Source organism: Cheilinus undulatus, linkage group 7 (assembly GCF_018320785.1).
Source record: "Cheilinus undulatus linkage group 7, ASM1832078v1, whole genome shotgun sequence".
NCBI classification, from domain to species: domain Eukaryota; kingdom Metazoa; phylum Chordata; class Actinopteri; order Labriformes; family Labridae; genus Cheilinus; species Cheilinus undulatus.
The window spans coordinates 17,620,236-17,633,689 of record NC_054871.1 but is presented as its reverse complement, the minus strand read 5'-3'; the positions used below and the strand labels follow the sequence as shown (position 1 = coordinate 17,633,689).

The following is a 13,454-nucleotide window of genomic DNA, read 5'->3' as shown; positions in this document are numbered from 1 at the left end:
GCTGGCCAGCTAGGGTCGCAGAAAGAGACGGAGACTGTGGCTACAGAGGACTCCAGCCTGCAGCCCCACAAAGGAGGAAAGGATCCCTAATCCTGGTAATGAGGCCCGTGAATACAGCCTTTATGTATACGGGGGAAAGGGCCAATCCCTCTGTACACAGCATGCCAACTAGCCATCTTAAGGGCCATCTTATCCACACAAACGATCTGGTTGACAACAGAATGAAAGAAAAGTAAGGTTGTGGAGGGGGTGCAATGAAAGAGACATGTTGGATGAGAAGGATGAGACAGGCCCTTATCAACGCATATGCTGTTTACACTATTTATATTTTCTTCTCTCTTGGAATCAGCTGCTCTTTTTTCTCCTTTTTCCATCACTTCCTCATCCTGGCGCCTACCTCTGTAAGTGTGTAATTTCTCGCTCACACTCGTTCCCTCACTCCCTCTACCTCTTACTCTGATAGCACGCTCTGGTTCTTGTGGGGCAGGCAGACATTGCCTGAAGCATCTTTCTACAAGCCCGTTTATTCCTCAAAGTGGATCAGAGAGGTAGGAGAGCTGTTTAAACTCGCTGGCTCGGGTGCCAAGCAGGGAGATAGTTAGCCTACGCACATATTGTTGTCTCTTTTTCTTTAGTTTTTTTTCCCAAGTTGACCATTTTTTTCCCTCTCAGTCCACAGATGGGCGGCTGCAGTCATCTGTCCGGCGATTTGCTCTAGGACTTGTTTTCTGCTGTGGCTGCTTTTGGAGCAAAACAATATGCTGCTTGTCTTGTTTTTTTAGTGTTAAGAAATACATCATATTCAGGAGCAACGACAGAAAAACACTTTTACCTCCTCTACCAATAGAGATGTGCACAACATCGATTGACGCACACGTTATTAGAAGCTGCGTGATCGTTTTGATCAAGTTGGATCTCGACTGTTGTTCTTTGAAGGTGAAGCCAGAGAGAAATAATAAAGGCGCCCTGCTGTGCTGCTGTATTTTTCCAAGGGTAAAGAGCAAAGCTTTTCATAAAAGGGATATTAAATCTATTTAAATTACTCCAAAGATTTTGTTTGTTCATGTATGTGCACGCTGTCCCCCCTGAGACAGCCGGGAAGATCTGGCTTGAAGAAAATTTGGGTCCATGACAACTTGGGTCTTATTTTGTAGTTGGGGGCCATCATTAATCTGAGTAACAATAAACTTAACAGGTTCAATTCAGAGATCACTGGAAAGGAGGAATACATTAAACACAGAAAAGCAGTTTCACTGTAGACTTACAGATAAGAAAAACACAGCTTGAAGAGGTATCATCAACTTTAACAACCTGACATGAGCAGTAATACTTCAACTAATGGTACTAATTAAAATCTGGTACTAAATCAAGTGTGTTTTCAAGTCATTTTTCCCAGACTTACAATCAAATGAGCAGAATATGTTAGAATACCTTTTTATTTAATGTAACATGAAGCTGAGGATTTTTTTTTCTACTCACTGAATTGGCAGCCCATCATGACTGTTTGAATCTAAATAATGGCAGAAAAAACGGATCTATCATAGTGACAAAGAGGCTTTAATAACGGGGATTTGTTATTTATTCACAGCTGCAAACCTGAATGTGTGCTTCTTGGTGGGAAAACACTTCCTGAACTGTAAGATGGAAACAAACACCAAACGTTACAGAGCAGAGCCTCTTGTTCAAACTTTAACATAATGCATTTACCCCATAAGAGCACAAACATCATGATGTTATTAGAGGAATATAGAGTGAAATAACTTTGTTCTTATTTTCACATTTAACTTGGATGTTGTACCCTGTTGATATCCCATAAGGGGCCAAAACTGAGGGCATTATTATTCTAACCCTAAAGTCTTGATCACACGTTGCCCCGTATAAGCCACAGTCTGTTTTGAAATCTCCACAGGGGGAAAAGTTTTGAATTGTCTGCCTATGTGACAATTTCCATTTTGTTCAACAGTGTCGACAACTTGAATTTTCTTTGCAGCTGTGTCCTCTTTTTAGTGCAGTATGGATTAGGGCTGAACCACTTTGGAAAACAATCTAATTGCTAATTTTTTCCCCAATATTGCAATTGCGATTTGATATGCGATTATTCCCTAACTTTCTTTAATTCCTAAATAAGGGCTGAACAATTCTTTAAAAGTGTCTAATTCTGATGATTTTGACTCGTATTGCAAAATGGATATGAATTGTTGCATTGAATGGTTCTTGTCATTCTTATATTTAATAAGAAAAAAGTAAAAAAAATGAAGAAGGCAGGATTTTTTGTAGGCTATTCTAAGAAAATGGCACCTGAATGATTGCACGGTATGTCATGCATAACATTTGCTGCTGGGTTTTTTGACTCAAATTTCAGGTCAAAGAAATATTGCACATTTTGCGATTCAAAACTTGCAGCAGGCCATATTGCGATTTTATCTAATTTTTGATTTAATGCCCAGCCCTAGTATGTAGTTTATGCATCTACCAGCTATAACACAGTGGTTGAGCTCTCAGCCTCCAGTGATTGCTGTGAGACAGTCTCACAGCCTGCAGGTAGCTCTGTCCTCCTCCTCCTGTCACTTGCTGCTCTTATTGCAGAGTTTTCTTAGTCCACATAGTTTATTTACTTAATGGAATACTTCCTGTTGTCTTTTAGTGCAAGATTATGACCTAATAAAGGGGAAGGAAAGCAGTTGAAAAGTGGCACCAAATCCTGGCGGTCTGGTCTGTGTCTTTAAAGAATTCCAGCACGCTCCGAGCTGAGAAGCGGCTGTTTGAGTTTTCTGTCAGTTAGGTCTCTGCAGCGTGTGACAGTGGTGACAGGTAATGACGTCATGGTTTTTAGCACTTTATACCAACATACAAGTTGCACCAGTACATTGCGCAGCCAACTTTTAAGATGAAAAAATAGTTATTATGAGTGCAGCATCTACACTGGATTTGAAATTAATTTTCCCACAACACAGTTATAACAGACTGGGAATCACTGGATAACAATGGATTTGATACTTTATGAAACAATATGATACAAACAAAAAGATGTAATACAGTCTTACACAATTATATGATAATATGATGCGATATCATCCCAAATGACAGACTGCATACAATGATAACATCATAACACAGCAGTTCTGTGATAATCAATATAAAGCCAAGTAATGATCATCACTGGATCTGATTCACTTCACAGTTTACCATGACCCTAACAGGGTTGTTGTCAGTTTCATATCTTTATGACGCTTTTGTTTCTTGATTTCTTCTCACTGCTGACCATCATCATCCATCTGCTTTATTTTCTTTTCCTTTAGCTTTGAACTTCTTTAGCCAATTAACGTCAGTTAACGTTTTCGTCATACAGAGCACTCATTCATTAAGTAGTGTTGAGTTGTTCATACCAACAGTTCAAGACCTTGTTTCCTGAGAACCACCTTTTTGTATCTGGAAAAAGCTAAGTGTCCTCTCAGTTGAGATGTTCTATCACCTTTCCACCTTACTGTTATTAATCCTGATCATGGACGTGCTTGAATAGCCGACTAATGATTAAACGTTGTCACCTTTACTAGTCAGCATTACAACTGTGGGTTGGATGAACCAACAATATTTTCATGTGTTTGCCCTTAGGCCAATCGGATGTTGCGTCTAAGCAGCTGCTTGTCATTATGATGGGCTGTCGCCAATGACTGGCTGTAGGTCCTGTGATTTCACTTTTTCACCTCACTCTACTGCCTGGATTTAAAGTAGCACTGTGAATGAATAGTGTATCATAGCTGGAAGCAATTTGCCAATATTTTAATCCAGAAAACTCAGAAAAAAGAGCGCAGGTGGCCTGCTGGTAAGGTTGGGCTTCATGTACTTGGGCAGCCCAGGTTCAAATCCGATCTGTGGCGCCTTTCCTGCATGTCTCTCCCCGATAAAAGCCACACAAAATAAGCCTAAAATAAGGACCTGGAATAAAAAAGGTGGTCATTATCAAAAGACTTCTGTATAAACTACTCATGAGTGTGTTATCATGATTCTGGACAATATAACATATCTTAATTTTGGCAACCAAAGAAAAAGAAAGGTCCTCCCATTCCCCACAAAAGTGGCTTGAACCACAGGTTGAGAACCAGTGGTTTACATGAGTAAAGCTCAGTCCAGACCAAGGTTAAAATAGTTTTGGGTTTTTCATTAGTTTTTATTTTTATTTCATTTTTAACCTTTTGTTTCACATTTCAGTTTATTTTCAATACGTTTTTCCTGCAGGGTTGCTAGTTAAGTTTAGCTCTAATTTGCAAAAATGCTTCGTTTTAGTTTAGTCTTTATTAGTTTTAGTGTTAGTTTCATTTTTTTCGGCAATATCAGAAATCCGTCAGGGGCGAGATCCAAAAAAGCTCTTCGCTTTTCATTAAATTTATTCAATCAAAAGGTTTGGATACAACTTGAGACAAAAAAAATTATCTTGTGTGAAGTCTTCTCCAATCAGATCAGGGGATTTTACTCTCTCCAGGATTGGGCATACATGTCAGTCAGTATGCTGTTGTCAAGACTAAAACTAAAGAGATTTGTCTTTAATTTAATTTAATTTCAGGTTGGTTTTCCAAGCACAGAATTTAGTTTTAGTTAGTTTTTAGTGTTTTGGAAAGCTTAGTATTTATTTTCTTTCAGTTAACTGAAATGATTCTTACATTCTAGTTTTAGTTTTTTAGCTCAGTTTAGTTAACTATAATAACCTTGCTCCAGACCAAAGATCTGCAACAAGAAGAGCAGAAACTCACAGCTACTTGCAACAGGAAGTTGTGCAACATTTTGGAGACCTACCAGTTCACAGCTCTGCAACTGGAAGAGACTATGTATTGTTTCTGGAACAATAACTCACAGTCACTTAATTTAAAGTGACTGCACAAACAATCCATCGCTACAAAAAGGACAGTCCTGCAAATTCACTGCGTTTTGTTTTCTTTTATCATCATGAAAATGTGTAACATTGGGCTGTATAATTCCTGCATAAGGGGGATTCATCCTTGATTCCTCTTTATTATTATCATTGTAGCATGGCAGTGAAATTTCATGGCACATATAAGCACAAAGATGCTTAACTAGCTTAGTCTTCTTATGACTAAGATATCTGCTGAAAACAACAATTTTTTCATGGACACATTCAGTTACTGCAGCCCGTATGTACAGTTATTTGGATATTTTTCCAACCTTTTTATCAATTTAATCCTTAGAAATCATAATTTATAGTTCAATAATAGCAATTTTGACCAATTAGGAGCTAGGGAGGTGTTCACAACTGTGTAATACTTACCCCTGGTTAGTTTAGGTTACATATGGCATGCCACAAAGGACTACAAACCATTTCCCTTTCAGATAAAAAATGAACCCAACAGAGCTATGAATGTTAAACAATAGGAAGGAGACGATTTGGCACAAAGAGAGGAAGCAAGAGATAAAAACAGAGAAAGAGAGCAAGAGAGAGAGAAAAAGAGAGAGAGAGAGGTGTGTGCATTCCTGTCACGGTTGCATGATAATTACTGATTCGTCGGTTATTGAAGACCTGCTCACTGCTTTTCATTACCAGCAACAGACGTACAATGAGACAGAGAGAGACAGAAGAGGAGGAGGAGAGAAGGAGAGGAGGAGAGGAAGCACTGATGAGGATGAAGAGGAGAGTGGTGGTGGTGGTGGTGGTGGTGATAGGTGTTGGGGGAGGTTACCACAGGATGGCAGGGTGAGAGAGGGCATTAGGCGAGGAAGGGAGATGGGAGAGGAAGAGGAGGAGGAAGGTGGTAGAGGTTGTCTGTAACAGTGAACGAGAGAGAGAGAGGGAGAGATTTGGAGAGAGAGAAAGAATGAAAAAGCAGAGTGTGTTCCAACCTGGTCTGTGTGGTCCTGGGGGAAGCTCCACAGCACGGTTGGATCTAGAGGTAATTGACAGACAGCATTAATCAGCGGGTGAGAAACACACCGTCTTCGCTAGCTGCCTCAGAACACATACATATTAATGAGAGGGGTGGGGGCAAGGGTGGCTGCTGCGAGTGTGTGCATGCACTCACACACTCTAACACTTATACACTTACTTACACACACACGCACCAGGAAGCGCATGGTGAAAGACAAGAGAGAGAGTGTGTCTAGGCTGTATGTGCTGTAAATATGCTAATCCATATTCTCAGTGTAGATATGATAGCTTATATTATACACCAAATCAGCCCGTTTAAGAAAGTCATACCAACACATACTCTGGTTCATTTGCTTAATTATTCCTACATAGATACATCCTGGGTGTTTTCTGGAGAGATGTAACATCTAAGTGTAAAGGTTTATCATTAAAACAACAGGGGTTATATGTTTTTTTTTTTTCAGTTTTACATTATAAGTAATAACAGTAACATATTTGTTGTAAGATTAAACAAATAGCTTAATTTATTAAACCTTTAACAGGAGATTAACATCTGTGTTGGTTAATCATGAAATTACAGAACATAGCAGGTGGAAGATTGTTTAGTTTAAGTTGCTGATCAGACTTAATAAGAAATCCTAAGATGAAAAATTCAGCCCTGGTTAGGTTTAAAGATACAGCACTAAAATGTCTTTGATCATTTAAAAAGTGACCATTCCAAAGTTATATCATGTTTTTTTATGTCATATTTCCTAAAATGGTCAAAGACAGAAAATCTGAAATTATTATCTTCCTATTGTAACAGGACCTGTCGTTGAGTTCAATCGCCCACACTCACTTCTGTAACATGGAGCCACCAACACTCAGCATTCCAGCAAATTACGACCAACACTGCTCAGTGTCGGCCTCCTTCTCGATACTACTTCTTGTTTTTAATTGTGGACTCTGTTCAATAAGAACAGCACCTCCTAAGGTGTATTTACTAAGCAGGAAACCAAAGTTTTGTTTTCATTCATAAATTTCTCATAATGAGGGAGAAATGCACTGAAAAAGGCCCTTCATGGTCACGCTGGTCCCAGAATGCACATGTGCACTTGAAACGTGACCACCTCCACTGGACCAGGACGTACATTTGAGTGCATTTCTCCCTCATTATCAGAATTTATGAATGAAAATGATATGTTTTTCTGTTTAGTAAATACGCCTTATGAGTGGCCGTTTTTGTTGAACAGAGTCCTCAATTTGAAATCAATCAATCAATCAATCGATCGATCCTTGGCTGTATATCACTAATTCACAGCTGAAGGCATCTCAAGACACTTTCCAGAGGGCAGGTCTAGACTGTACTCTGTGTCATGGCCTTTTATAATAGACCATTGTCATTAATATTATGATAAAGACCAGCATCAATCACCATGAGCACAGCACTAGCAGTATTTAGCTAATTAAAGAGGCGACAAAAACCTTTCCTTAAGGGGCAGGAAGGTCGACCAGACCAGACTCATGTTGGCAGCACTCTGCCGAAGCTCTGCTGGGGTTGGAGAGGGCTAGAAAACAGGAAGTAAGCAGCAGGGCTGGGCACCTCTAGTCTCTACTCATCATATTGTGTTTTTGTTTTGGTTAAGAGCCTGGTGGCACAATTTTACATACTATGTGTTCAATGTGCATTTGTCACAATTGTGACAGTTTATAGCATCTAATATAAATATTACTAGAGTGATCAATACAGAGCGAAAACATCAAGCAACTGTTAAACGACTTCCAGGCAAGATTTCCTTTTCTGTGTGTGGTTACTAGGGGTGGGAATCACTAGTGGCCCCACGTTAAGATATTATCACAATACTTTTGCCACGATTCAATATTATTGCAATTTTAAACATTTTACAATACACCGAGTATTGATATACTATATATTTTGCGATATATTGCTATCTATACCATTGTTTCAACTGTTTAGCTGGTTTAACATTAGCCTTGCCTTCATTTTTATCGTATTACTGCTGTATTTTATTTTTGCACTCCTTGAAAACCCCATGTGTCATGTCCGTTGCTCATGCCCTGCTTGCATTGATAATGTCCTTTCCCTGGTGCTGCCATGTTGGTTGTACTAACTTTCTCCTGCTGTATGACGTCACCTCTGCTGACCTCACTGGACAAAGGGCGCAACAGCATCATCAAGTGGACAGAAAACTTTTACCCTTTTAAGACAAATTTATATTTTTCTCAGAGGTCCCCAAAACATGCCTGTAAAGTTTGTTGCCAAAAAAAATTCTAGTGTTGGATTTTTGCATGTCTAAAAAGCCTTTTGTTTCAGCCCCTCTCAGAACAAGCCGTTTCTGTGTCTGTGGCTTTAAATGTTACTGGGCTGTCTGACTCCGACCCTGACCACACCCCTCTCAGAAAATGGATGTGGCACTCCTGATTGTGGCAATGTTACGGACACTTTTATCCAAAGTTAAGGACCTGATTGGGACCTGGGGCGGTGCTTACTCCCCACATGAGGTCATGAGGGGAAAATCTAAGGGCAACTTGTTTCAGCGCACATTTTCCTTAAAGGTGGAGAAAGAGAGGGAGGATGGGAATGGATTTTTCTGGTATTGGAGGGAATTGTGGACAGGCCAGGGGAACATATTTTTTTAGAAAAGCCTGGAAAAGTGATTTTTGCCTAATATGTCACCTTTAAATCTACGGTGGAAAAACTCTTAGTTTGTGTAGGTTTGGTGCCCCCTGTGGACAAAGTGATATCTCTTTGTAGATTCTGTCATGTATATGTATAAAAAAATCATAAACAAAAATTCTCAACCTGCCGTCTGTAAAAGGCTGATTTATTCTTTTTTTACATATGAAATCAAATCCTGTATTTCAGGCTATATAACCGTCACTACCAATATTATCACATGGGTCTTTTACAGTGGGATGGACTTTAAAAAATGTAACTCATCCACTAGAAGGTGCAGTCCACTCAGCTTTTCTGTTTACAGTGTCTGTCCCAGTGTTCAGAACAGGTAACATCATATAGATATTTATACTTCTAACCAGTTTGTTATAAGCCTGAAGTTCTGCAATAGACCAAAGTATTCTTCTTTGCTTTGTTCTGTAATGAAAATTCACTATAATGGCTGTAAATACAAGCCTCTACAAAACATGCAGAAATGAGAGAACAGAAGACTTCGTCCTTGTCTGGAAAAGAGCATAAATGAGTCTCAACAGTCGAGAGTATCACTCAGTGTGAATCTTTAGAGTTAAAACGGTTAAAAAGCTGTTTGATGTTAGTCACACTGCCTGATGTAAAGCCATGGGCAGGGTTTAAAAACATTTAATATTACTGTACAGAAATCAGCAATATTGTTGCTGATGGTCTTCTTGGACTTAGTAGATCATAATGAAACATCAATATTTATTTAATTTAGTCACATAACCAATCAGAAAACTCCTCAAATACGTTTTAAAAAGTGTGCATCAATGTTTATCTAAATTAATTGTTGTTAATGAAAGCACATCAACAACATCAGGATTACTTTCATCCCACATAAATCAAAATTAAATCAAACAAATGAGCACTGTTCAACAAAGATGGGGGTAGCAGAGTGGCAACACGCCTTTGAATCTGTCTCTGTATGCTTCTACTACAACTGTCCCTTTTGCATCACTTCTCTAACATTTTTAAATACCTCAGTAAACTTCCAAGTATAAAAGCTGAATTCCCCTTCTTGCAGGCTTATACCATGTGGTTGAATAGAAGCAGCCACTGAGCCTCTGCTGAACACAGGGGTCTCTAGTAAACATGGTTTCCACGGTTCCAAGGTCACCCTGTGACCTCAGCCTGAAGAGCGAGGGTTCGATGAGACATTGGCTCACATGCCAGGTTCACTGTCATGAACATTAAAAGACCTACAGGCCCTTGAACACAACCCTCCCACTGCAACAAAGCTGTACCTGCATAGACAGACACTTCAACCATAAAAAAGATCATTTTGGAACCAAAACAATGCAAGTTTGGTTTAGACACTTAAATAAATGACATAGGACATTTCACCAAGAGCTGCATTCAGACAAGAGCCTGCCCTTTGCATTTAGCAGAAACAGATTCATAAAGACATTTTAGAAGCCAAAGGAGACTATCTCTTTTTAACAGGACATGAAATTACACACAAAGTGTAGAACTGCTTCATGGCTTTCCCACCATGCAGTCTGACAGAGAGAGAGAGGATTCAATGGACAAACGGATGACACGACGTAGCAGAGTTCATCATGCCTTACATAATCCTGTTGGATAATTTCATGGGCCCCATCTTGAAAAGAGTGGCACAGAAAAAAAGGCAGCAGAGTTTAAAGCTCTCCAACTCCTCCTGCCCACCCCCCTTCTTTTCTCCTGCCTACCCTATCTACCACAGTTAGGGCTATTTTGTGCTGATTTACTGGGTGAGAGGATGGGAACTGCTGCTGGAACGTAATATTGGGCAGAGGAAAAGGAACATGTATCCCAGAAGAAAAGAGGGTTTAAAGTTTGTAACTTTTTCAAGCACAGCCTTCTCAGCACAGTGAAGAAACATGTGCATAAGTATGACAATGGCAGGTTTGCCTATCTGAACAAACACTCTTTTTAATGACGGTATAGTGGGCTCTGATATGATACTTATTACTGATAAAGGCAGCAACATTTGTAACTGTAGACCTTCTCAAAGCTGCTGTGAAGAACTTTGTGTAAATCATCAGGAATTCTGCTGTGCAAAAAAAAAGTCATTTTTGGCAGCGTGCTTTACATCAGTTTGTCTGATGCTGCCCTGTGGTTGTAGATAAAGGCATCAAAAACTTCTGTGTAGAAATTACCCTATACTCTGTCTTGTTGCTCTTGCAGGTTGTAATTCTACAGCAGTATTTATTTCAACTCTTTCCTGACTTTCTAAAAACTTCTCGAAGGAACTTAAAAGATACAGAAAAATCACAGGAGAGAATTTCATTGGTGTTACATGATTGCATCAGTTGTTTTGAAAAGTCATGTTAGCAAGTCATAATGCACAACACCAGCGGCTGCTGTGGGTCTGGATCATCTGTAAGGAATGCATGTGTGGGATGTCTTTGCTATGACAAGCCAAAAGATCTGCAGTTAAAAGGGTCCATAAAATCAATGCATGTACAGCAAAAACCAGTAAATGGAGCTGCACACTACCTACTCAATCATTTATTCATTAAGCCTTCTCATCTACTACTGCTAAGTACAAGATTGCCTTTTATAATCCACTCAATGTGATTAAATAGCTTAGTGCCTCAACTGAAAGGGCAGTTGATCTCATAAAGTATGTAATACTCTGCTTGTCTGACATTGCATAAGACAAGGGGTGGGATGAAATGTACAGTACAGTGATACATCATCATATTGACTCATGATACAACAGTTGAATTACTGGTGAAAACAGTGATTTTTTCTTCTCTGCAAAGGTGCTCCAAACAGATTACCCCATTACTGTCCTTCATAAAAGCAGTCCAAGTCCCACTGTAGGGTTTAGATTTGTTTGACTCTTTTTACTCATGCAACTACCCCTTCATGAGATGAGCTGAAAAAAGCCCACAGTTCCAAACACCCCCTGTTTGAGACACTGCAAACTCTTTTGTCTCTTTTGTCTGCAGGTTTCCCCACTAATTTGATTACAGGATGATCTCAACGGTTCTTGTGATAAGAATGAGGGTCAAAAAAAGCTGAGTAAAATGGCCAAAGAGAAGAGTTGACAACAGGATAAAAGAAGGAGAAGTCAGGGAAATTATACCAGACAGTGTAAACTCTCTGGACCGACTGTTCTGTGGAAAACTGGCACATCCTGTGAACTCAGAACAAGGCTCAGCAAATACAACTGTAATTGTTATTCTCAACTGTTATTCTTACTAATTATTGTGTGTTTTAGAGCTGAATATTAAGTAACAATGACGCAGAGGGCCACATCAACATCATGTCATTGGCTGAAAGCACTCTGGGAAAAAAATATGGTTCTAAGCAATCAATCAAGTGGCAATGTATGGATTTGATCTTCAGAATCCCTGAAAAGTCATTTAAGCTCCAGGTCTGCAAGAAACACTTCCAAAAGGGTGATGAAGGCATGGGTAGTGTCACTGGAGCAGCACAATAGCTAGCTTTTAGAGGAAAAAAAAAGTAAGAGTCTATGATTTATGGTTCAAAAGTGATTTATCTTTTGATGTCACTTCTTGTTGTATCCATATTGGAAATATTTCAGATACTGGTGTCAGAATTGGAACAACTCTACGGACAAGGTGAAGAATGAGAAGATGTGAAACTTGCATCCAATTGTTGTAATAAATACAACAATTGTTAGCAACAAATAAAGGGATTTCCATGGAATATATATTATTTAGTTATTGAGGTATTTTTATGTATAATTCTATGATTGTGTTGCAATGTATCAAATTAGTCAGATTACACTGTATCTTATGTTTTTAAATCATTTTAAATTTTATTGAATTATATCCTATTTTATTGCATTGAATAATATCGTGAGTAGGAATGCATGCAATTAGCCAGTTAACCAGATCAAGTCAGATCCCTTTGTAGTCAGCACCAAAATCCCTTCTAAGTTCTACTAAATATCAATATTTCTATCATTTCAGGCCCACAATCCTTCAAAGTCAAATGCTCTGTCTTAACTGTAACACAGCTATACACTGCCATGCTACCAGAACCTTCTCTAACCCAAAGTAAACAACAGAAGAGGGTCAAAGGCCAGGAATTAACATTAGCCTTCACACTGTTGGCCAACTGCCACTGTCATGTGTCATAGACAAACTTGGTTAAATTTGGACTTTTCTGGGTGTGCTCTTGACTTTAAACTAGCTGACTAAACAAATTAGAATCTAAGTTAAACAGATGTAAATTCATTTGCCTGGGAACACCACTAATCATAGGTTTTCCCTGCGATTTCCAGCCCTTATGTGAAACATCAGTGGACAAATTAATTTAAAAAAAAGCAAATTACATGTTACTTCTTAAATAGTTTCTTGTTGAACAGAATTTGCTGCTGTATACTGTCTATTGTCGCTGTAAAATGAATACTTTTGACTGATGGCTAGCCTAAATAATAAAATAAGCTGTCATGTAACCAAATGGACTTCAAATCTAACATTTTATATGTGTGATGTATTCAGGGTTGAGTGGCAGAAAAGGAGAGAGACATGAATAAAGAGAGGGAAGAGGCAGAAAACAGTGAGCTGTAACAACAGAAATACTTTTCTCGTGCAGCCGAGGACATACCAGAACTTCAGAGCACTACCAAACACCTTCCTTTATCAATCGTGTCTCTTTCCTCTGCATTCTGTGTGCACTTTCCTTCCCATCCTGCAGGCTCTTATCCTGTCTGTTCTGCTCCACCTCCACATCTCTCTGCCAATCACTTTGCCCCTTTCCTCTCCTTTTCTCCGTCTTTTCTTTTACACATTCTTCTCTCTTTTTCTGCCTGTTTCTGCTTCATTTCAAGCCCCTCTCCTCTTTGCCTCTCTCTGTTTCCCATGCTTGCCTCATTTTTTCTGTTTCTTCCATAACCTCTCTTTTTCTTTATCCCACCCTCCCCTGCAG

At 39.1% G+C, this 13,454-nt stretch overlaps 1 protein-coding gene across 3 annotated transcripts in view; it reads right to left on the bottom strand.

Moving 5' to 3' along the window:
* The window catches only part of dennd1b (DENN/MADD domain containing 1B), a 184,756-nt gene that overhangs the window by 138,570 nt on the left and 32,732 nt on the right, over positions 1 to 13,454 (bottom strand). For all 3 annotated transcript variants that reach the window (XM_041791060.1, XM_041791061.1, XM_041791062.1), the window contains exon 3: positions 5,851 to 5,894. In XM_041791060.1, coding sequence (XP_041646994.1) covers positions 5,851 to 5,894 — 44 coding nt within the window. The remainder of the gene's footprint in view (positions 1 to 5,850; positions 5,895 to 13,454) is intronic.